Genomic DNA, 26,304 nt, shown 5'->3' with positions numbered 1-26,304 from the left:
ATATATATATATATACATATACATATTAAATAGATCTTCTCCATCAAACTACACGACCGTTCAAACATTTAGGGTAATTTTTGATGTTTTAAAACAAGGCTACAAGGCTACATTTATTTGATCAAAAATACAGTAAAAAAAGTAATATTTTTTCATATCAATATAGTTTCTAGTTCTAGTAATATATTTTAAAATGTAATTTATTATATTTAGCTGAATTTTCAGCAGTGATTACTCCAGTCTTCAGTGTCACATACTTCAGATATTATTCTAATATGGTGACTTGATGCATAATAACTTATTATTAACTTCTTATCATCAATGTTGAAAACAGTTATCCTGCTTAATATTTATGTGGAAATTGTGATATATAAATATATTTTTTCAGGATTCTTTTATGAATAGAAAGTTCAAAAGAACAGCATTTTTTTTAAATAGAAATTACTTGCAATATTATAAACGTCTTTGTCACTTTTGATCAATTTAATGCATCCTTGCTGAATTTTTTTTGAACGGTAGTGTATATCTGCCACCAAATCTTGCAGTCAGCACTGAAAAAGGGGCATTGTTAATAATAATGGCATTGTTGATCAAGGTCGTAATTCCACTATGCCTGGAATCCACTGCCTTCCCTTCCTTATACCTAGCCATATTTATAGACTGACCGCAACCAATCTGATGTCAATGGCACATGAATAAAAATCTAAACAAATTAGCAATACAGCAGAATTCAATCTGCCTGAAAGCAGCTCCCTCTCAGTATGGCACAGCAAAGAGAGCACATTCAGGACCTAGCCAGCATTACCCACAAGGCTCTTGTGTCTATTCTGATCAAACAAGAGCGTTAATGTGAACGAGAACAGATGGTGAACATAGAACCAGCATAAGTGAAGTGTACAGCTGAGCTGCAGTCTAGTCACATGAAGCTGCCAGATGTGAACCACTGCCACAAAGATGATCCCTACTTCCCCTACTGTACGCCCCAAAGACAAACGGCTTGTTGTGCGATTGAAAGCATAATCGTGTCTGAAGCGATTCCTCTCAGTCCCAGTGCAGCTGCAGATCGTGAGTGTCCAGGAATTCAGAGGTGATGCCCAGTGGGTTGAGTCCACCTATGGACCCGGGCATAGTGATGTCCAGCCACTCCATGTTGTCCAGGCAGGTGTCTTGGAGACTAAAGGACAGGGCGGAGGAGGAAGGCGGAGGCGGGTCGGTGAAACCCAGCTCACAAGTTTCCATTGGGGAGTTTGGCTGCTCCAGCATCTGGTTTTGCAGCTCCTCTAACAGGCCCAAAGTCCTCTGCTCCGGCTCTGTGTCCCCAACCAGCGTGCCCTCCAGCAAAGCCTCCAACTGGTTGTCGGAGTCCAGGGAGGCGAGGCTGGGCAGGGGTTCCACCATGAGCGCCGGAGGGGGTGCCATCTGCACCTGGGCGGGCGGTCGGGACAGGGCGGTGTTGATAGGCAGGGTGGTGATGTTGGCCGTGACGGGCATCATCTTAGGCACAGATGGGTCTTGTTGACTAAAGGGAGTAATCTCTGCAGAAAACAAAATGGCATGGAACAAGAATGTTGACATTTTAATATATATTTTTTTACAAATATGTTTAATAGATAATCTCCATCAAACCATTCGAAAGTTTAAGTACAGCAAGATTTCAAAACATTTTTGTAACACTTTACAATAAGGTTCATTAGTTAACATTATTTAATTTATTTAATTATTTTTGTTAATGTTTGTTAATAAAAATACAGCTCTTCATTGTTTGTTCATGTTAGTTCACAGTGCATTAATGTTAACAAATACAAACTTTGATTTTAATAACGTATTAGTATATGTTGAAATTAATATTAACTAAGATGAATAAATTCTGAAGAAGTCTTGTTCATTCTTAGTTCATGTTAACTAAGGTAGTTAAGTAATGTTAACTAATTGTAAAGTGTTACCAACGTTTTTGAAAGGAGTCAATGCTTTTTGCCAAGACTGCATTTATTTGACCAAAAATACAAGAAAACGGTAGTTCTTTAAAACACCTATAGTTTAAAATATCTGTTTTCTATTTTAATATAGTCTTTTGGCAGTGATGGCAAAGCTGAATTTTTAAGCAGCCATTACTTCAGTCTTCAGTGACACATGATCCTTTAAAATGATTTGGTGCTCAAGATTAATTATCAATGTTGAAAACAGTTGTGCTGAATAATATTTTTGTGGAAACTGTGATCCATTTTTTCCAGGATTCTTTGATGAATTTGGAATGATTTTTTTGGAATAAAAATCTTTTGAACCTTACAAATATCTTTAATGAGACTTTTAATGCATCCTTTAATGTCACTTTGATGCATCCTTTTGATTATCCTGAATAACAATATGAATTTCTTCCAAAAAAAATATTATTCATACTTTTTAATGGTAGTCTATTTGGCCCTGAATCTTGGAGACTTCAGGCTGTTACGGCGCTGAAAATGGGGCTTCTGGGAAATGTAGCTGCCCGGACTGCCAAGATGAGTCTGACCTTCTCATTCTTCATATTCACGATTATCAAATATCAATCGTGAACAAAAAAATCAGAATCTGGATATATAGTGGGAGTTGTGGAGAAATGGAAGTAGTCTGTAACAATATGACAAACTTACCTCCACTTTCTATTAAAATGTCAAAGAGATCATCCATCTGTTGACTTGTCGCTGTGGGAATCTGTGGACCGACAAAAAAAATAAAATGACTTTCCAATTCAAGGACAGCACGGAAGAAAGGGCAAACAAATGATTAACTATATTACAGCAGTAAACAATGGACAAGTACAGTAGTGCCTCTGGTTAAATGCAAACAAAGAGTCTTAAAGGGACAGTTCTCATTAAATATAAAGTATTACCCTTACCAGCATTAACAGAATTCTTTACAGAAACCATAACGTCATACAATAATATGATAGTACACAAGAAAAAACTAAATATGAAAATAAAACAGAACTAAAAAAATATTAAAATAAAATACAATGAATATGTCAGATCCTTATAAAAATATTTTCATACATATTGGTTCATTTATCTCTTTATCTTAAGTATCTTTCCTCTGTCATTTATTCCTATCCTCCTATATAATATAAATGGTTAAACAAGACCTTAACTCATCCTCGTTTCATTCTGACCACGTATTATTTCCTTTCTTCCAAGTAACAGAAAATGAGAGAAATGAGAGCTTAGGTAGACTACACTACTATACTACATACTGCACTTTTCCATTCCCTGGTCCCTGGAGCGCAAGACAGTGTGATTAGAACTGCTAAATTCAAACCTGCTTTCACACTTTGACTGGTGTTGAGCCAGAGAGAGACTCACCTAGCGCTTGGCATATGTCACTGTTCAATATTTTCAACCACATAATGTTTATTTTAGGTTTCAGACATTTGAATACATACACAAGTACTAGCAAAAAAAAAAAAAAAAGAAAGTATACTTTGTAAAATACACATTGATGTCTATGGAAGCAGAAATTCTACAGCAAATGATTGGGGGAAAAAAACCTTGCAAACGTTATTTGATGTTGTGTTTTGTCAGAATATTATTGTGAAGGCCAATTCATTTCATGTCTTTTGGGAGGAGTGGGTGAATTTACCTGTTGTAAATCCAACAGACTCTTGATTCTATACAGTACGTTGAAGTGTAAATTAACATGATGGTGCTGATGATCATTAAATGATCAACTAAAATGATCATTATAAATGTGTTTAAAAGAAAACATACATTTATTTACAAATATTTGAGAATCGTAATATCAGATATTTCATAATCTAGTCAACAAGTGTGTGAATATTTTGAATAATTTTTTTTAAAAGACATACAAAGCTATTGTAGCTGCGATGTGTCAAAACTTTAGTCGTGTCTTAAAGACAGGACAAAACTGATATTTTAAAACAGATCTGTGCATTAGTATGAATGCAGCCTATTAGACTGTTTATGATGTCATCAATACAAATTAAACGCCAATATTGCTGGGAAAATCCTTCATTGCCCTCATACTTTGAAATAATTATTGACATTCAATTGTTTTGATCTATTATTAATTTGTAGTTATTTTAAAAAGTACTTGTAATTATATAAGTAATGCAATAAAATTCATAAAGTTGATATTCAAAGTCGGTCAAATTAAACAACAATTGTTTCAGAATCGGATCTTGATTCTGAATCAGATTGTGAGGTGCATAAAGATTACCAGCCTTAAAAGTAATGTGACAATGATCATCTTAAAATACTCATGCAGGGGGTTCAGCTAGAATATTTTAAATTTCCGAATGAAAGGGTCAAAAATGGTCAAGCAACCTCCATTAGAACCCCTTGAGATGAACTGACCCTTTTGTGCACGAGTCACATGGACTACTGTGCTTTTTTTCTATGTTTTGGAGCTTGAAAGTGTCACCATCCCCAAACCATGAATGAAAAACAGAGGATCAGACATTCGCTTAAGAATTTGAGAAAATAATACAGGACTGGAACAACATGAGTTAATCATTGGCTGAGGTATAAGATTGCCTGCTGAAACAACCAAGTAACCAACGCAGTATGTGTACGAGAATGCTAAGATGTGTAGAAAACATCACCTCTGAGACGGCGTGATTCTGTAGGCTGCGGGTCTGTTTGACGGCCTCCTCATACCGGGGCGGCTCTCTGTTCTTGGGCGTCTGGTTGAAAACTGGGGACTGCTGGATGTAGGTCTGGGACTAAAAAAAGTGAATGAACATTTAAGACAGAACAGAACATCAACACACTAAACATCTCAATAAGAGCTGGATGTGCTACCTTGCTTAGTGGCCCATTGATAAGGGCTGATGGGATGGGGGACGTCTGAGGCGAGATCCTGTTCTCTGGGGAGCTGCTGAGGAAGCACTGAGGTATCTCCAGGCCTGCTGGGTTCTCTCTGGTACCGTGCTGGAAACCTGACCTTTCGGCGGTGCTCACAGGCAGAGTCTGTGTGAAGAGTAAACCAATAGGCCATGAGCGTTCAGAAACACCCACTAGCATCATAGAGAGCATATGCCTGGTTTATGTTATAATCTTCTGTCCGCCCTTAATCAGAGGCTGCTCGATACAAGAACAAGCCACCTCAGGTCACGTTGGCATGTGTCCGTACTGCACAGCTGTCAATAAAAATGTTATCAGCTCATCACAACCAATGAGCTCTAGTTACTCTGGTCATCCAGGAATCAGGCCAGGTTCGTTCACTATGCCAAAGGAATGGGCATCTAGCTGGGAAACCTTAGCATGGTGCACTGTTGCCAGGACAGGCCAATTACAGTAGAGTGAAAGCCTAGAAAGAAATGAGAGCAGTGACTCCCATCCATCTCACTGATGAATGACTCTGCTGGACAGACAAAAACTTGATGATCCCAGAGCTCACAGATAATGTTCACTTGTTCTGATTGCTCCTGCTGGAACTGATCCTGTTCTCACTCAGGTTCCACAGTCATTCAATACTCGGTTAAAAAACAAACTCTGTAGTGTGGATAAAAGTTGTGATATATTAGCCAGGACGATTCATTTTGAGATCAACATCACTGACAACAGTGTCTGCTACTTTTTTTTCCAGTAAGTGGTTGGACATTTTGTAGATATATCAGCTCAATTATACTGAGTAAATAGAGCAGATTACACCACATAAAATTATGTTCATTTGACGCTACGAATTAACAATATATAATATAATGGTAACCCTTTACAATAAGGTTCATTAGTTAACATTAGTTAATGTATTAACTAACATGAACTAACAATGAGCAATACATTTGTTACAGTATTTATTAATCTTTATTAATGTTAGTTAATAAAAATACAGTTGTTCATTGTTTGTTCATGTTAGTTCACAGTGCATCAACTAACATTAACAAATGCAACCTTTGATTTTAATAACGTATTAGTAAATGTTGAAATTAATATTAATAAAGATTAATAAATGCTGTAGAAGTCTTGTTCATTCTTAGTTCATGTTAACTAAGGATGAATCTTATTGTAAAGTGTTACCAATATAATATAATATAATATAATATAATATAATATAATATAATATAATATAATATAATATAATATAATATAATATAATATAATATAATATAATAATTTGTGAAATAATTTAAATAACTGCTTATTATTTTTAAATATATTTTAAAATGTAATTTATTCTTCTAATGGAAAAGTTGTGATGCTTAATATTTTTTGTGGAAACTGTGATACACTTTCAATTTACAGATTATATAATAGAATAAATAAATAATATTAGATAATAATAATAATAATAATAATAATCATCTTATATTTGTTACATTATATATTCTGAAGGAACATTTTTACATTCAATCATGAGACTGACCTGAACTAAGTGGTTGTGACTGAGCATCTGTTGTGATGTAGGACTCTCTGCTTTGGTGGGCTGTTGCTGGGGGGTCTGAATTAGACCTGTGCCTGATGGAGAAACAGCCTGCAAGACTGGCTACAAAAAAAGACATGGAAATTATATTTAGTATTGACATAAGTTTATAAAGTATATAACATATGGAAAGCAGTCTGTATGTATTTTGTTACCTGTAGTTTGACATTAGTGTTGGGCAGCTGGATGGTAGTGGTATTATTCGCCAGGGGCACTGGAAGAAGGATCTGAGTGCCCCCATGCGGAGTGGTTAGCAGCGTCTGGGGCTGCCCTATGACCTGTGGCACCCCTTGGTGGCTGATAATGAACTGACGGAGAGGGGTAGCTGTCACCTGGCTGGGGTGGGCTTCCTCGAGCTTCACCAGAGTTGGTGTAGTGTGTGAACTCCGTGTACAGTTGGGAGGGACAGTGTTTTCTGTTTTGACAGATGCCAACATGGTGGTTGGACTGGAAACATTTTTTGCAGGTGGAATGACTTGTCCACTCCTTTTCTCCACCTCTAGCTGCATCTTCAGTTTCTCCACCAGCTTCTGCTCCTGCTCCAGTTTACGCAGCAGTTCCTTGATCTGTCGCTCCTTTTCGTGTAGTCTCCGGTCCTGCTCTTCAGGAACAGGAGCTGCCTTTACTAAACTGTGGTTTTGGGCCTCTGCCTGTCCCTGCATGGATGTGTCTTCTCTTCGATGAAGCTCTGAAGAACCAGGAGACACAGGCGGAGTGGAGCTCATATTTTCAAGGGGCTGCTGGATGGGGGAGAGGCTTGTAGTGGTGCTGGACACCTCCATAGGTGTGCTGCAGGGCTGTGTGTTAGGTCTTTTGCAGTTGTTGGGTGAAGAAGTGACAGGGTGTTCTTGGAAAGGCTTAAGTCGTTCAATAAGGTCAGTTTTCGTTCCCGACACTGGAAGACCACGTAACTTTAATTCCAGTTTCAGCTCAGCCACCTACCAAAATACACCCATTATTAGTGCAGTCATTAGCTCTAAAAATATTAGCTCAATACAGAAAATAAAGTAATTTTTGGATTACCAAATATATCACCATATAAACTGTTCAAAATAATCTGAATTTTTTTTAAAGAAATTAATTATTTTATTCAGCAGGGTATATTCAATGTATCAAAAGTAACAGTGAGAAGAAATTTATAATTTTACAAAAAAAATTCTATTTCAAATAAATGCTGTTCTGTTAAACATTGCATTCATCAAAATCCTGATAAAACTAAATCACAGTTTCCACAAATATAATTAAAAAAGCACAACTGTTTTCAACATTGATAATAATAAATGTTTCTTGAGGATCAAATCATAGAAGACTGGAGTAATACATGCTGAAAATGCACAAAAAAAAATTAGCAGCCATTACTCCAGCATTCAGTGTCACATGATCCTTCAGAAATCATTCTAATATGAAATTTTTAAATATATTAAAATAGAAAACAGTTATTTTAAATTGTAGTAATATTTTGCATTATTCCTGTTGTGCTGCATTTTTTTTGTATAAATCCAACCTTGATGAGCATAAGAGACTTCTTTTCAAAATGTACCAACCTCAAACTTTTTTAACAGTAGTGTTTCTATTATTGATGATATTTGTTTTGTGTAGAATTAGAATCTCTCGGTACCTTCATCTCCTCCAGGTTGGCTGGTAGTGTGCCAGCCTTGCGGTTGGAAAGGGTGCTATTGGGCCGCACAGGTGTTGCTGTGGGCAGAGACAACACGATTGAGGCAGGAAGGCTGCTGGTGCTGTTAATAGCGACCGTGGCACTGCTGTTTTGGCCCTCTATCACAGGCCTGGCGAGGAGGGAAGCAGATGGGAAAAGAGGGGAGGAACAACACTTAACATCACAGCAGAAACTATTTGTTTCTTTGACCTCAGCTCTCAAAAAAATAAACACCACTGAACAAAGCAGCAGCAGAAAACAATGACAGTTAAAATAAATCTTGCACAAGAGATGGAAAAGGAAGCAGAGGAATAACCTCATCGACTTCCTACCATTAATGTAAATCACTAAACAGGATTTGTTATTGGAAAACAGGTAATGGTCCTGAGTGCCACCAGCAACAAAAATGTTTTTAGACATTTTCCACCTAAAACCATTATTGTGCAGTCATTATACTAATGGCTAACAAAACACATCCTGGCTAGCTTCAAAAGCAAAATATGACCTTTGCCAAATGGTTCAGATTCACCAATTGGCAAAGCAGTGCATAGCGAACACAACAGAGCCTAATACACAGATTACAGGATTTCTTTGCTTACTTGAGAGGTGCAGGAAGGATGGTCTGGTAGTTGTAGTGCTGCTGTTGCTGTTGGCTCAAGATCTGTAGCTGCAAAAATAGCTGCTGTTGTTGTAGTAATCGAGCATATGAAGAGTCCATCGGGGCTTGGTCGGGTTCTTGTTTCTGGTCTGGGGGAATGTACTGATGATATTTCAACTTTTTCACACGTGGCTTGGCCTCCTTGCTCTTCTTGCTACGGCTCTTGTCCCCAGGTAGCTTAGGCTGACTCTGCTGTAGATTGAACAGAGATTTCCCATTATGTATTACATGGTTCTCAACCAGGTGGCCAGGGTCCATTAGGGATCCTCAACAAACTGCCAAATGGGGCCTCAAGATGACTTAAAATACTTTAAAACAAGGCAAAACAAGCGTTAAAATAAGCTAAAAAACAACATATTTTTATCACTAGGTTATTTTTATATGTGTGTGTGTGGGGGGGTCAAATATTGTTGTGGGCAATGGGGGCCCTTGAAGTCAAAAAAGGTTGAGATCCACTGATCAAGGTTTAATACATTTTTGTTGTTTTTCCCTTACTATAAAAGACACAGTTCTTTACTGACCTTTACTAGGGTGGGCCCAGACTTCACATGGGCCACGGTGACTAGCTGTGGCATGGGTGCTGGAGGGCTAAATGATTGCTCATTGCTGGAAAAAGGCTTGAAGAAATTTGTCGAAGTGGTGGCGACTGCAGGAAAGTGCTGTGAAAAAAACAAATAATGAATCTCAGTATACTGCAAAACTTGAATCACCAAATTCTGTATTTTTGCATCATGAGCTCCCAGTGTTCGATCCCTGAAGTCAAAAGAAGGAGAGAGAACAACCTGTAAAAAGTTATTAGGCACTGGTGAAGACCCCTCTATGGTCCGGACCTCCCCAGGTGAGGCTGCAGAACCCTGGGACTCCTGACTTCCTGGCTGCTCGGGTGAAAATGCATCTCCACTGTCCTCATCTACTTGTTCCTCTAGAGTTCTGGGGTACTGCATCTGACCATCTACCCGATGAACACAAAGGAAAATGTAGCATAATTCATAAACATGCAATTTTACCCCCAATTTAATTCCTTAATCATAGTGCACATTTTCACCAATGATGGCCTCCTTGACGCTGGAGTCCACAGGTAGGATGTTCTTCTCCACCAGCTCCATGGGGCCGGGGCGTTGAGAGATCTTTTCATTTAAGTCATCAGCCAATCGAGCTCTCTTCAGTTTCAGCTGGGTGGCCTGCAGAGAAGGCTCCGCCACAGTCTCTGCCAAACCACCAAAAAACCAATGACAATCAGTGCAACAATCACTCAAACCCACACTTGTCCTCAAACACCACAACAATCACACAATGGTCAACTCAATCACAGCAATAAACAAGACATGTACGGCACCTGGCTGACCCTTCTGAACATAAATTATTCTTGCTTTCATGGAATTAGGCTGCTTTCTCACTGCTTTATGCTGAACAAACTTATCTGCATAGTTTGGGGAAATTAATATTTTCATAATGTACCAAGTTAGGCTCCCTGTATCAGTTTCAGCACTCTCACAACTACTGCATGTATGCCACTGCTGTTGAATCTTCAGCACCGCAGTTGTGAATTTGAGTTTGCAGTCTGTATTGAATATGAATATGAAAACTGTGTACCACAAAATAATGGCAAGAAACATTTTGCAGTTCCTTTTAGTGAATCAAAAACATTCACTATTCAATATTCACTATTCACAAACGCAGCCAGTGTAGCCACTGCTAACCAGATTCCTGAAACAAAAGACAATTATAAACTGATTCTTTTAATGAATATTTCAAAAAGGTGTGTTACTGTTCTTCATATATATATATATATATATATATATATATATATATATATATCAGCATTAGAGTAAAATCATAACGTATTCATAACTTGTTGGCAATGGACATATAAATGAAATATACCCAAGTGCATCAGAAATGACTAAAATCAAATCAAACTGAATCAATAGTTATGGATTCAGAATTGAATTAATTGTATTGATGCCTGGCTCTACTAACAAGCTACCGCTTTGTTTAGAAAATAATAGATTCAACAAAAACATTCCCAGCATGCAGATTAGCAGCCATTACATGTCTCATGAATGGAGGATTACCTTGTAAAATGTGCATGCGGACCAACTCGGCCCTTTCTGGGCGGCTGCGGATTTTGTGCTTTAGGAAATTTTCAGTCTACAGAAAGAAAGGATACAGAGTTTCAGAAAACGAAACCCCTCAGTAATTCAGGGATCATAAAGTAACCATTATAATAATCTCCTCTGTGCTTTGCAAATAACAAACACATTTACAGAAGGCTTAAGCTACTAAATCAACTGAAAGGTTTCACATGTGTCCCATTACTGAGAGCTGGGGAACCCCTGAAGAGGTTTCATGGAGGATCAGAGACCCCAGATGGCTGAGGAAAGTGGAGGAGGACTGGGGCTCGGTGCCCTGCTCTTACCCTGGCTCTCTCAAGGCTACGGATCTGTTCGTGAAACGCCGCAGGGCTCTTCAGGGCTGTAAAGTCACACAGATACACACAAGAAGAGAATCAGTCTCATGAGTACACAAGGCCATCACCCACACACTTCAAACAGACACGGCTCTTTCATCTCCCCCAGTCTATCTAAATGTTGCAGCGCCTTGTCTCATATATTACTCAGAAAGGATGTGGAGGGCCCACACAGAGATTAGCACACAGACTACACTACACTGTGCTCTTCAGGTCAGACAGCTACCTCTTAATCCCAGCAGAATCTGTGCCTGATATTACACTGAGTTATGAGACAGAATGCAGTGTAATCCCATCAATCAGCTCGGAGATGGCCAGAGAAAAAAAAATTATGTTCAGCCTGAGTGTGAGAGATCTCACACACTGCTCAGTGACTTAGCTGAACGGAAAAGTGGTTATGAGCAATAACAGAATGAGCTGAGGTGAGCGTTTGCAAAAAAATACCATGTGCATTGGTCAGCCATGCCCGGCTGAGAACTACGATGATGAACGAGAATAAACAACTGATTCAAAAGCAGATGTGGTGCAAAAAAATACCCACAGCACCAACTGATTTCCTCTCTTAAACACAAAAGCAGGAAGGTTTACTCACACGACTTAAAGCATGTTTCGTTTTGTGTAGGGACATTCAACTTAGGGACACTGTCAAAGATAGTAATAATCACAATACAACATATGTAATAACATGTAATGTGGTCACAAGGCCATGTTACCATTCAAAAGTTTGGGGTCTGTAAAATTTATAATTGAAAGTCGAAGAACGAACTGGTGTGATGTCATTTCGAACAAATCAGGCCAAAACAAAGTTCGTTCAGTGTTCATTTCGGGAGATCGAAACAACTTGCCAAAGCGAACTTTCTGCAATAAAAAAATGTATGCTTTACCTATTAAAAGTGTCCTTTTCAGCTGATGTCATGAGTCCCTTTTACTTTCCACCCACTTAACACCCACTTTTCACAATCAAATTAATTCATGATGGATAAAATTAAGTCCACCATAAAAAAAATTCTGATTATAAAGGAAAAATGGGCAGCAAAATGGCATTTCAGGGCATAAAACGTTCACATTTTAACATATTTAGTTAAACAAGTGATGTTTAGTATTAGTTTTCATCAAAGGGTAAATATGAATCATCTTCTCCCTTCTAGGCTGGTATACGCAGCAGTGTAAGATGGCAGGGGCTGTACTCACGTGGCATGATGCCCTGATCAACGAGCTGCTCGCGGGTGCGTCTATGCTGTAGCCTCAGCTGGAGAACTGTTGGAGAGAAGCAGAAGCAGTGTTATGTTCTTGATCCAACCTCTAAAACAGGCTTGTCAACACTACACACAGAATGGGACTTTTCCACCTGATTAGCACAACTACACACCAACATAGACAACAAAGGGAAATCGAACCTTTTGCACAACCGAAATCACACTTTTCCTTTCTAGCATTACATAAGAGCATCCATTTAAAAAACTAGACGTTCTTCCTGCTACCAAAACAAAAGGCTCTTGAGCGACCCTTTTTTGAAGGGTGCTGTTTGGAAGACTTCCTGGGAAAATTCTCAAGACATTTTTCTTTGCCTTCTTGGCTGAGCCTCCTGGATTTACTTGGCTGATTATAAAAACAGCTCAAATTGGTCAGAAAGGCAACATGATAACGTCTGACATTAATCAAGAATCATGAGCACCATTAGCTGAGAATTTATAAATGTATGACGGCTGGTGCAACACAGCTGCGCGTCACACGTGCCAATAGCGCGATATAATTTTAGTCAAAGATTAAACAATTCTTTGTTGTTGTTAATGTACAGTTCTTGTAGCTCAACATGGCACTAGCAACATCATGCACATACATTATGCATACTGATAAAATATTTACTTTAAGTCTGCCAGTGTCAAATGCATAAATGTAAAATGAAAATGCAGGAACAGAGAGGTTAAGTCTGACTGAAAAACATTTTTTTTCACCCACTATGAGGCAGTTAACTGCTAACAAGGTCAGCTGAGGTTGAGCAAACGAAACTCTGGAGGGTGCTGAGGACACATAATTGGTAGTCTATCGTTTTCACTATGAATCTGCACTATAACTTTTTGCACCACTTGTGACACCAAAGGGAACTGTATAAACAATGACTGTATTAATAGTTATAAATTTGTATGACTGAGAAAGTATTATGCATTAAAAAAATGACACAATTCAGCTTTGAGAGGAAGAAAGAATGTACTATGAAGGAGATAATAATGGGGCCTTCTGCATTCCCAGTGCCTTGACTACACTTGGGACACAAAAAAAATCATCTAGGTCCCCTTGACGGCACAACATAACAAAGCAGCTTTTTAGGTTGGGTTATTCCACATGATGAGCAAAACGTCTTACATCATCTTGGTGTAAATCTTTGAAGGGATCTGAAAGAGGGTTGAGATCATACTTTCTTGAGTTTCAGATCCTTTCAAAGATTTTTTAGTTCTGACAGTCAGAGTCTGTTCAAACACGTCAAACAAAGTGACTCAGTGGTTTGAAAACAGTGACAATATTATATATGTCACTACCATTCAAAAGTTTGGGGTCAGTAAGATTTAGTTTTTTGTTTTCAAAAGAAATTAGTACTTTTACCAAACAGTTGATGGACCCCATTGACTTCCATAGTAGGAAAAAGGGTTGCACTTTATTTCGATAGTCCACTTTAGACATTCTACTAACTATAAGTAACTTTGCAACTACATGTCAACTAACTGTCATTAGAGTATTAGTAAACTGTAGTAGACTGTCAGTAGACTGTTAGGTTACGACATTTTTAGCCAGCTGAAAACGCTAGGCGCTCTGCTGAAAACGTCCAGCTGTGGGCGCTTGAGAGCGTTTTGCCAGCGTGGTGTTTTTTTCAGTTGAGTCACTTTGCTTGTTATGATACGGAATATCCGCGAAAGTGTTACTAGTGTCTCATTTCACACATATTTTGTTTCTGTGTTGATTCTATATTAAAATGTCAATACAATGTAATGTATTTTCTCTGGCTCTTGTTTTAAATGACTTTGTTCCATTATTATGCTCGTTGTTGTCATCTGTTGATGTTGTACAAGCAGAATGTGGCGGTTGGTCGGTGTGGTATTAGTCCCGCCCCTCCTCCACTGTGATTGGACGGTTGGGTAAAAAGTGACAGTGGTGAGTGCAGCGTTTTACCCAAAGTTGAACATTCTTCAACTCTCGGCGAACTGTAAAAAACGCTGAGCGCTCGGCGCTTCAGCGTGAAAAAAATGCTCAGCGCCTCGCTACGATCATGGCGTTTTAAAAAACGCGGCGCTCCCATTGAAAACAATTGAAAAAACACACCAGCCACGTGAAAAAACGCTTTGGTGGACACACGGCCTTATAGTCAGTAGAATATCTGTTGGGGGAGCGTCACAAAAAATTGTTAGCAGATATTAAGCATACAGTCAACTAAAACTCTAATGAGAGTTAGTTGACATGCAAGTTACTTATAGTTAGTCGAATGCCTAAAAAAAAAATATTTAAAAAAAATATATAAAAAAAAATCTCATCAACTGTTTGGTTACTGACATTCTTCAAAATATCTTCTTCTGTGTTCAGCAGATGCAAGAAATTCATACAGGTTTGAAACAACTTGAGGGCGAGTAAATGATGGCATTTTTTTAAAGTGAACTATTCCTTTAAGTTGATCAAAAGGGACTGCACAGACATTTATCATTTTAAAAACACAGTTCTTTTGAACGTTATATTAATAAAAAATCCTGAAAAACAAACGTGTCACGGTTGCCACAAAAATATTAAGCAGCAAACAAAGATAATAATAATAAATGTCTCTTGGAAACCAAATCATCATATCACAATGATTTCTGAAGGATCATGTGACACTGAAGACAGGATATAGCTGATACATCTGCTGGGACTAACTAATAATCCTGATATTGATATCTTTAGTGTGGTTGTTTAATCAGTGTACTGTTCTTTACCTGTTAGACAGTTTGCATGGTAAAACCCTCTTTACATTCATTCCTTAATCCTTACTACAGAAACAGACATTCAGACGGACATATTGGTTGTCGCATCACATCTAATGCTGTGTTTTGAGCATTATATGTTTTTAAAATGAAGTGTCGCGTGAAAAATGATTAATCTCGAGACTTCAGCATTCCATTCAGCAATTAAGAAATACATCTTATGTAAACAACCACTACCAAATGCATCCAATCAGTCTCAGGTGAACGTGAAACCAGCCAAATTATACAGGACTTCCTTAAGACCTATTAGTCAACTTGTTGATTTCGAAAATAAGTAGCTTTATACATCCCTATCGTGCCAATCTATGCCGGGTCTAATGCTCAGATGAAGATGCCATTATCTAGAACAATCTCTTACTTTCCTGTTGTGCATCTGATGGGCACTCAACCTTGATTATCCGCAGAGAAATTACCATAGTTCTCTCATGAACAGCCAATCAATTCTAGCTTTATTTTTTTCTAAGGCTACCATGCAAATTTCCATTAGACCTAAGCTTAATAAACAAAGCATCATGAAGCCAGTAAAAGCAATTCAAAATAAACTAAACCAATATGCCCTCAGCGACAGGATGACAACCACCTCTCAGAGTCGGGCAGCAAGCCGCAGAACCTGATGTGATGTTTCCTCTGCAGGTGTTGTGAGCCTCCAGTCCTAAGCAGGCCATGCCGTCCGCCCGTCCCGCCGTACGCTCAGAGAATCTCAGCGTGGGCTCCTGACAGCACCAGAGTTTTGTGAAAAAAGCACAAGGACCTCGTTCTTCAGGACTCTCCATTCGCTGTTAGTAGCTCCAGCGAAACTGGGGCTCCCTCAGAAAAGACAACATCTCTGCTCCACCAGCAGCAAGGAGGGAGCACAAAGACCAGACTAGGTTTAACCCCTCCCTGCCACTAAAAGTTCATATCTAAACCACTCAAAAGTGCACCTCTCTTTTTAAAAAGTTTTATAGAAGAACAATTAACTTTCTCTGTAAAGTCAAATGGATCATGAATGCTTTATTTTTACGATTTGAAAGCAGCAAATAAAACAAAAAACAGTAAGCATCTGACAGACAACCAGAGGATGAGTAACTGACACGGGCCATGCTCTGCCAAACTGGTTTACATTTCCACTCACTGTGACGGTGTGACCTCAGCATAGCTAGAGACCTAGAGGAGCAGCCCTCACAGAGCTGCGAGCCACCGCATGCACACAGCGCTGTCCTGTGACCTTTCACATGTCAATCAAATGTCTGCACCCAAACTACGAGGCAAAGAAACGTCAGGATTGTGGAGGCTGCTTCTGTGCACGGAGGACTGAGGGTGACAGAATGGAAAAATAGCTTCTCTTTTTCAACAGGTACAGAAATAAAACATTATCTAATCACCTGGAAATAGAGGCAAAACTAAACAGGATGTGGCGTGAATTGCCAAAATGAAATAGCGGAATTTATGCAGAATGTGATTACAACTGGGCAATGAATACCATTTCAGAACATGGGAAACTTCACCAAAAATGGGCACAAAAAAAAAAAACTGACGATGCACATTTAGCCAAGAGGGACATCTAAATCTAAATATCTTTTTGTTGGCCGACAAAGAAGTTAGTAAAATTTCAGAAGCCTGCCATTTCCCAGTTTTAGATGTGCCAAGAATAAAACAGGCTTTTCAGATACTGATTTGTCTGAGCTGTAGGTAAACTAATATCTTCACCACCTGTTTTTTATTTTTACATTATTACTGATAAAAAGCTGATATTAAAATGCTATACTATTTTGTCTAAATATACACTACAGTTTAAAAGTTTGGGGTCTTTTTTTATTCAGCATCCTTGCAGCATTAAATTGATCAAATATGACAGTAAAGCCATTTATAATGTTACAAAAGAATATTCCCAAAAAACGAAATGCTGTTCTGCTTTCTATTCATTAAATAATCCTGGAAAAATGCCTAAAAAAAATATAAAGCAGCACAAACATTTTCAACTGTGATAAAAATCTGTTTCTTGAGCATATTAGAATGATTTCCGAAATATCATGATACATATTTTTTATGTTTATATATTAAAATATATAAAACAGATATAAATATTGAAATATTTTTGATTAAATCAGACTTATTTTAAAACTGCCCCCAATCTTCTGAACGAGTGTATAAAAAACGAAACAAAAACAAACAAATAAATAAAATCAATTATTTTGTTTTAACACTATAATAAACAGTCTGAAAATGTTTATTTTGAGATTTGCGATAGGATTACATTTAACAGTGTTATTAAAGGGGTAGTAATATGATGCTATTTCAAAAGTTCATTATTTTGATTACTAGGTGTAACAGAACAGGTTAACATGCTTTAATGTTCAAAAAACACATAATGTTTCACAAATTATTCCAGCTCCTCCACTCCCAGACTGTCTGAAATGCTCTTAGGAGATTTCCACAAAGCCCCTCCTTCAGAAAAACTCAAGAGTGATCTGATTGGCCAGCTGACCCAGCGTGTTGTGATTGGCCGAACACTTCAAGCGTGTGCCAAACATTTAATGGCCCTTACCATAATCACAAGCTTTGGCTTCCAAACACACAGCGTATCTGTGACATGACAACACCTGAATTCACCAAAACCTAAACTTCTTTCTTTGTTTATGTCTTTGGACGGGCATTATGCTAACATTTCACATTGGGACATGGACGTTTGAGGAAGTAATACCTGGACTGGACTTCGATCGAGGCGTTTTAGGCAGGTCTGGATCAGTGTTAGATAGAATAAATCGCTTTGTGTGAGACTATGAGCTTTGTAACTTCGTATGCATGCACAAACAGATACATTAAACAAGAAAAGAAAACATTAAAAGCATTACATGACGCCTTTAAATTATTAGAGATTTTAAACATTTATATAAGCGTTGATGACGGCAAGCATGCACAATGAAATATTCAATATTTGCTAATAACCAAAACGGTAATGCTATATTGTGCATCCCTAATTCATTTAAAAGACTCAATCCAACTATTTTTTCGCAGCTTACTTACCATTTTTGCGCTCGTTGAGGGGGGGCAGCTTCTGGCCGGGGTGCAGGGTCAGTTCGCCCATCTCGTGGGTTACAGCCTCACTTTGTGGGCTGGGTGCCAACAAACCCCCAATCCCAGCATCCCCCTGGACTTCCATGCCTCCTCAGTGAGGAGTCAAGGGTCTCGCTGGGGATCAGCAGAAGATGGGGTCACAGGAAGCTCCTCACTTCAGTTTCTGCAAAAGAAAAATTCAGTATATATTCAGGAGAAGAAAAGCTAAAAGTTACAAAAGGAACTTGGTCCAAGGTTTGCAGGCTGTGTATTAGTAACACTTGAAAACATAACTGAAATGGAGCTTTTGGGAACGATGTAATAGGTCAAGGATGTGGTAAGGTCTGTAATATCACTTTAGCCATACGGAACAACCGAAAATACAGAGGATGTGTTGAATCTACGGCATATACAGTGGCTGCTTTTGAACATCTATCAAAGTGCTAACAAATAATAAAAATGAGCCTCTCCACAGACGGTGAATGAATGGACGTTGTGTTTGCTAGCCTATCATTACTTCAACTTTACATCATCCCAGTGGTTTAGACGTGAAGCCAATAAAAACATAAACACAGCGTTCACCATGGTGCTGTAAAATGCCAGAATACACTGAGACCACATCAGCACAAACCACAATCATTTATTCCCATGAAATATCCGACATTCAAAACCTCCAGTCACATGGGAAATTTACAGGCTAATTTTTCTGCTGCTAATTTAACAAATACAAATTTCAGTGGCAGATTAATTCAGCAACTGATCTCAAACATAAAATGCGGGAATATTTCCACACAAGGGAACTGTGATGGGTTTTGTTTAGCTAACAAACTCTATTTTGCCAATGAGGTTTTCTAGCTGCACATCTTTAATAAAAAAAGATTTAAAAAACAAAACAGATTCAGCTTCTAAAAAGAAAACATCCCCAACCTGTACTTTTTCTCTTCCTGTGGTTTTCTAAATTCAACCCCCATCAAAAAAAATACTAATTAAATAAATAATTTTTTTAGATAATTGTCCCTTTCAGCTGCCTGTAAGATCTGATCCAGCTTTTCAAAGGGAAAAGCAGGTTTTGAAATAGGAATGCCAGCTGTTTTTACTGCGTTATCAATGACTCAGGCCATTTACACAAAAATGTATTGAGTAAAACATTGTGGGACATGCGGTCACTGAACTAATAAAGATCCAAAAGCATGTTTGTACATGGAGACGGATAGTATTGGAAGAAAACAGCATGGCCTGATATAACCTCTCTAAAGTAAAGAGAACGTTAGCATACTTATTAACCAGTCCTCCCATTTTTTGGATTCTGCAATCGCTGACTAAAACAACTCAACGGTCAAAAAATGTTTCCATTCTTTCATAATTTGTCATTTAATTGTATAATAATCACAAAAGTGTCAAAATAGTACTACCTAAAGTTAGAGTGAAACATAAGTGATAAGAAACATGCATGAATGAGAAAGAGTGGGACATGTCAGCCTGCAGTCCCGAATTGAGTTCTAGGTTGCGGCTTATTGCGTTTAAATGGTCAGATACACACAAAGTATATTTGTATGTCCTTTCTATTCATCAATAAGAGAAAAAAAGAGAAATCACTCACTGCTATTAACCGAATAACTTGTAAACTGAAATATTCAAATTCTGTAGTATTCTGTACCTGAATACCTATCTGAAAAGCACTGTTTATTTAGTCTTATTGTTTGTAATTTGCTACTTTGTTTGTATTTTTATTAACAAAATACATTTTTGCATTAGCAAATCTTTCCATATGAGAAAACAGGATGTTATCCATGTGCATAAAAATAAAATACACCGCACCCTAAGTATACATAATGAGTAATGACCCAAACCGAGATAACAAACCAAGGATCTGAACATGACATACCACAAACAAACACTAGCACACAAAAGCGTGCGGATACAATACTACCAGGCCATGCCTCAGTGTATTCTTACATAACACAACAGCAAATGTCATCTACTCATCCTTTTTATTTCTGAATTTCTTACACTCAACACTGTAACATCTTTTGGTTGAAAGACAACACAATAAACAAATTGATTATGTTTTGAAAGGCAGTGTGCCGACATGCAGCACACACGTGCATGTGTAATGAAGTCTGCTATTAGTCCTTGGTTGTCACTGTTGCTAGGATACAGCAGCATCCCACATAAACTCACATAAACATACGCGCTCGCTCGCTCTCTCGCTCTCTCTCTCTCTAGTACATTGTTTAGTGATCAGTCAATCATATAGGACAGGGTCAAATATAAACTCACATTGAAAAGTTTTAGCGTGTATTTGAATACGTATGCATAAAAGATTAAAGGGGTGGTTGATTATGATAATAAACAACATATTGCAACGTTACAACGCTCAAAGTTCAAAGCAAAGGGAGATATCTGCTTTTAAAGAAATCACTTTTTAAGGACTACAACAAACGGCTGGTAGGGACTACACGGCATTCCTCCAGGGTTAGTGACATCAGCCCCCTGAACACGATTTATAGATTATCAAGACAAAATATGCTAATCAGTGACTAGAAGATAACTACACATAAGATACATAAATTCATCAACTAACCATTCAGAAACATCCTGTTGCATTCTACATGTTGTAACCTCTTCTTGAGTCTCTTCATCATTGTCTGAATCCGATTTGAACATAAAAGGCTAAAAGTTTTAGAAATTGTCAGTGCATGTCTGTGTGAGTGCAAGCTCTTGAAGCTCCGCCCTCTGTGCCGGGAGCAGCAGCTCATTTGCATTTAAAGGAACAGTCACAAAATGGTGCGTTCTGACGCACCCTTAAAAAAAAAACCCCTCAAAAATGTACAATTTTAACATGCTATATAAAAATATCTGTGGGTGGGGTATTTTGAGCTCAAATCTTGTGAAAAGTGCATTATACCACCCCTTTAAGCAAAAAACAATTGTAACACTTTTGACAAAGAAGGAAATGTTTCTATTTAACGTATTTTAACTCAATTTGTTCAATCAAACAAATTTAGATCAAACATTACATTATTTTAGCAGATGAGTAAAGTATTGACTGACTAAATGGCTTCATTATTTAAAAACATTTTGTACAACATTTTTTTATATATATCTGTATTGTACATAGGGCTGGGTGTTACAGCTAAAAATACCTACATTTTCAAACTTTCCATAATATTCAGTCAAAACACAATATTTGCTGCATTTAAATGTATTTGCTCTCAAATTGCAATCTCAAAACTTTTTTCAAAGGAATGATCCTTTTGACCAACCAGCCATTGTTTTCTAACAGATTTAAAATGTTTAATTTTGCATATCCATATTCATAATGATGCTTAACGAATATATTCTATAAATTCCCTAGCCCTAGATACACTCTTGATGACTTGGTAAAGAATATTATGTTTTTGTAACTTGTCACATAATTACAATTAATTAATCTCTAATATCTTAACCTGATGTTCATTTGTAATGTCAAACTAAATATTGTTGTATGTGTGTAGTTACTTATTTTGAAAAAAATAATATATATATATATATATATATATTTTTTTTTTTTTTTTTTTTTTTTACTGTATTTATGAGCAAATTATTTAATGTCACATGTGAATATTTGCATATGATTAGCTCAGTTTGTGGCATTATCCACTGCCACAAGCAACGGTGACGCAACACAGAGCAACAAGCCGACCGTGAACTGTGAATTTGCCTTGACAAAATTTACCTCTATACTTTAAATTGTTGCTAAGAAAACATAGGGCCTATGTTTTATTTAAAAAAATAAAAATAACAAAATATCAGTATATTCTTCAGTCATAATAAAAATATTTTAGTTGTGGCACTGTACAAAACCATGTCATCCACCATATACAACCCAGGCCATTAAACAAAGCTTAAAATTACTGTGGATCCACTGCGTCAAAGAAAAACATCCAAACAGTCCACATCTGGCTTACACCACATTACATGTGTGGTACAGTGATCTATGAGATACAAATTCATCTCTCCATTCTAAGGACAGTTACAATAACAATGTAAATCTTACATAAGAATAGAGCTAGGGGCTGTGCTACTTCTGTGGTCTGCTGTTTCTGGCAAGCTCATGGCTAAACCATTTCTCATTCAAGCCTCAAACCACACACACATCAAACTATACCACTGAATGGCAAACTATCTATCAAAATTGATTCAGTAAAGTTATCAAAGGTAATTATCATGACTAAGGGTGTAGTAGTTCACCCAAAAGACCAGGGCCGGTATTCATGAAAAATCTTAACGCAAAGAGTAGCTCCTAGTGACAAACGTTTACTCTTAAAATTAAAGAAAAGATCCTAGTAAAGAAAAAAGTAATTCAGAAAGCATCTTAACCCTTAAAAGAGGTCTTAAGGTTCAAAATTGTTAGGAGTACCGATGAGGACTATTAAGAGGCTTAAGAGTTTCTTTAGCAGCGGAGAAAATGGGTGAAACGTGAAGAGGAAGAAGAAATGTGTTGCGCACAATGCATGACAGTGAGTTAATGAGATGCTAAATATTAGATTGTGCAGGGATCATGTTTGTGACCGATCTTAGAGACACCTAAAATCTCCGACACAGCGCAGAAATGCCATAGCGCCAGAAATAGAAGTAATCACTACATTAACATATTTGGCAACTGGAAAAATGCAACTATACAGCAGTGATGATTTGGTTATGTCACAATCTTCTATAAGCAAAGTGATCACACAAACAATTACATTACTTTCAGAACCTTATTGTGTCTCTGTTCATTTCCTATCAAAAACGTTAAGTACGACATTAACAACATTGTAAATAAAAACTAAAGAATATATGTACATATAATGTGTGTGTGCGTGTGTGAGTACAATGAAACAGGAAAAAAATTACACCTTTAAATTCACAGTGAAGGCTTACTTAAAAGATATCTTTTTTTTTCCCTTCTTGGAAAACCAACTAATAACAGTCTTCAAAAGACTCTGTCATACGTAGCAACAGGGTCAGCCCCGCCTCCTCACTAAGATGAAAGGTGTCGTCTTTTCCTCGCTCAGAGTTGCTCTCAAATCGGTCCCGAATCGCTCTTAAGCTAAGATATGGAAGTAAAATAATGTCAAATGTTTTTGAAATAAAAAGCCTGTTGAATTGCACTACTTGAAAAAAAAAATAGGCATTGCATTAACCATGCGTGCATTTTAATGCATTGTATTTTTAGGGCTTGCATTTTTATGGGCTGAAATTCAACATGGTTGAATATTTAAGCTGTGAATATTTCAATTAAAAACATTTCAAACACCTTTTCATTATTAAAAATTCAATAATCCATATTCACCTTTCATATTTCACTTCCAAAATATTCAAACTGTTTAAAAATACAACCAATAATATTCAACAGGCAATTTTCGAGCCATTTTATTTCGCTTTGCAAAATTCGCTTCCACAAATTCAGTGGTTCAAATTCGACAGTAAATTCAACATTGACGTCCAGGAACTGCAGGAAAAGCAATAGATTACCGAGCATACTCTCCATCTGCTGTTAGTCAACCTCACCATCAGATGGTGCAAAAGCGCTTGTTATTGACGAAGACATTCATTCATAAAATGGAAATGATTATCTGTGTCAGTATGTGCGGAAAAGATGATAAACACACAAAAGCTGTGTGTTTATGTTTCATTCAATAACTTCACTGTTACTTTCCCTGTGTATTCTACATGTCATCAGCTTTCTCTACCATGAACAGGATTATAATCGGTTTCCCTCAATACCTCATACTCAAGGATTCCCCTTCAGTTGGGACAAAACGCTTAACGTAGCTTAATGTACTAATACAGTGATATGAAAGATCAATCTTGCACCTTATTGGGGAAGTAGGCTGTAGGCTACTATATAGGCTACAGGCAAGCATGGACTCAGAATATGAACTTGACGCGCAAAGTTTCATGCTGAGCGTTTCGTGATATACTGGCGGTATACATAAGCCTACTGTTGATATACATATACTGATATACTATATATAGTATGCCTATGTGTATTGCATTAGTTTAAACTGTCATAGCACTTGCATATTGTTGTCCTATTGTTAGTTTAACTGTAAACCGCTTTGGATAAAAGCGTCTGCTAAATGACTAAATGTAAAATTGGCTTGACATTGGACATTCGCACATTTAGGGACCGTCTCTAAAGTTGCATACAACATTGGCATACACGTTTCTAACTTCAATAGCAAACTTAAATTTATTTGAATAAATATCAAAAATCCAAAGGGTGCGCATTATGCCTGACACTACATGAACACTTTACAGTTGGTTTTATGACTGTAAGTCGTTCTATTCAAATGCTATCGGAGTTAGAAACGTGTATACCAAAGTCGTATACACTTTAGAGACGGTCCCTAAATGTGCGAATGTCCAACATCAAGCCAACTTTATGCCAGTCTATCACTGGGAAACGCTCAGCTTTGCGCGTTATTCTGAGTACATCTGCTTGCCTGCGAGTTTGGTCTTTTACATCACTGTAGTCCATTAATCGACGTTAAGCGTTGTATATGTCCAGAAGTATAGAGGGAAACCCTAATAGCCTGCATGCAGCACATCGCCACAATATAAAGTTAAGGCAACTAAACAACCAAGAGAAATATATGTCAACTTCAAAAATGTAACATTGGATCTGTACATCCGCATCGGGGAATAACATTATAATCTCGTTCACGGTAGAGAAAGATGCATGTAGGCTACACAGGAAAAGTAACCGTGAAGGCACTGAATTTAACATAAAACAGCCGTCATAATAATCACAAATACACTTGCATTGCTGTAAATGAGTTTTATGAATGAATGACTTGCTCTAATTTTGCTGGTCTTCGTCAACAACACGCGCTTTTGCACCATCTGATGGTGAGGTCGACCAACAGCAGATGGAGAGTGCTCGGTAATCTATTGCTTTTCCTGCAGTTCCTGGACGTCAATGTTGAATTTACTGTCGAATTTGAACCACTGAATTTGTGGAAGCGAATTTGCAAAGCGAAATAAAATGGACCGAAAATTGCCTGTTGAATATTATTGGTTGTATTTTTAAACAGTTTGAATATTTTGGAAGTGAAATATGAAAGGTGAATATGGATTATTGAATTTTTAATAATGAAAAGGTGTTTTTAATTGAAATATTCAAAGCTTAAATATTCAACCATGCTGAATTTCAGCCCATAAAAATGCAAGCCCTAAAAATACAATGCATTAAAATGCAAGCATGGTTAATGCAATGCCTATTTTTTTCAAGTAGTGCAATTCAACAGGCTTTTTATTTCAAAAACATTTGACATTATTTTACTTCCATACTAAGACTCCTACGTAGAAGTTTTTAAGATAAATTAGGAGCTTTCTGAGAGAATTCTTAGAAGTTTTAAGAATACGGGCTAAAACTAAAACATTTAGTTAATTTTCATTACCTCAGATTAAATTAAATATTAACTGAAATAAAATATATATATAAAAAACTTACTTTATTTCAGCAAGTTGCTGAGGCAACATTTCTCAATTTTGTTTAGCTTAAAGGGATAGTTCACCCAAAAATGAAAATTAGCCCATGATTTACTCACCCTCAAGTCAGGTGTATATGACATTCTTATTTCAGAAGAATACAATTGGAGTTATATTAAAAAATGTCCTGGCTCTTCCAAGCTTTATAATGGCAGTGAATGGCCGTTTCTGTTTTGAAGTCCATAAAAGTGCATCCATCCATCATAAAAGTGCTCCACACGGCTCCGGGGGGTTAATAAAGACCTTCTGAAGCAAAGCGATGAGTTTGTGTTAGAAAAATATCCATATTTAAAACTTTATAAAGTAAAATAACTAGCTTCTGTCCAATTCACGGATTGCCGTGAAGACCTTTGAGTTTATGTGTTTATGATATGGTGATAGTTTTTCTCAAATTAAACAGTAAAATGCTCATGAAGTGACTCTCAGAGCGGCTCTGGAGATGAAGTTCATGCATTCATGTCCTCATATAGTGAGACGGCAGACGCTGAAAACACCGCGAGCTTGTGTGCTTCAGTGTGTGTGTGTGGGCAATGAAACCACTCAT

The 26,304-nt window shown here is 37.3% G+C and overlaps 1 protein-coding gene across 1 annotated transcript in view; it reads right to left on the bottom strand.

Moving 5' to 3' along the window:
* Positions 1 to 397: 397 nt before the first annotated feature.
* The window catches only part of mrtfba (myocardin related transcription factor Ba), a 29,157-nt gene continuing 3,250 nt past the window's right edge, over positions 398 to 26,304 (bottom strand). Inside the window, exons 2-16 of the mRNA XM_084134890.1 lie at positions 18,210 to 18,423; positions 12,391 to 12,456; positions 11,149 to 11,204; positions 10,805 to 10,880; positions 9,775 to 9,936; positions 9,512 to 9,681; positions 9,251 to 9,388; positions 8,671 to 8,921; positions 8,033 to 8,201; positions 6,570 to 7,352; positions 6,358 to 6,477; positions 4,794 to 4,961; positions 4,595 to 4,714; positions 2,631 to 2,691; positions 398 to 1,535 (exon numbers count right to left, since the gene is read on the bottom strand). Coding sequence (XP_083991016.1) covers positions 1,042 to 1,535; positions 2,631 to 2,691; positions 4,595 to 4,714; positions 4,794 to 4,961; positions 6,358 to 6,477; positions 6,570 to 7,352; positions 8,033 to 8,201; positions 8,671 to 8,921; positions 9,251 to 9,388; positions 9,512 to 9,681; positions 9,775 to 9,936; positions 10,805 to 10,880; positions 11,149 to 11,204; positions 12,391 to 12,456; positions 18,210 to 18,345 — 2,970 coding nt within the window. The 5' untranslated portion in view covers positions 18,346 to 18,423 and the 3' untranslated portion in view covers positions 398 to 1,041. The remainder of the gene's footprint in view (positions 1,536 to 2,630; positions 2,692 to 4,594; positions 4,715 to 4,793; positions 4,962 to 6,357; positions 6,478 to 6,569; positions 7,353 to 8,032; positions 8,202 to 8,670; positions 8,922 to 9,250; positions 9,389 to 9,511; positions 9,682 to 9,774; positions 9,937 to 10,804; positions 10,881 to 11,148; positions 11,205 to 12,390; positions 12,457 to 18,209; positions 18,424 to 26,304) is intronic.

Source organism: Abramis brama, assembly GCF_963993115.1.
Source record: "Abramis brama genome assembly, chromosome: 14".
In the NCBI taxonomy this organism is placed as follows: Eukaryota; Metazoa; Chordata; class Actinopteri; order Cypriniformes; family Leuciscidae; genus Abramis; species Abramis brama.
This window is presented reverse-complemented; position numbering and strand designations above follow the sequence as displayed.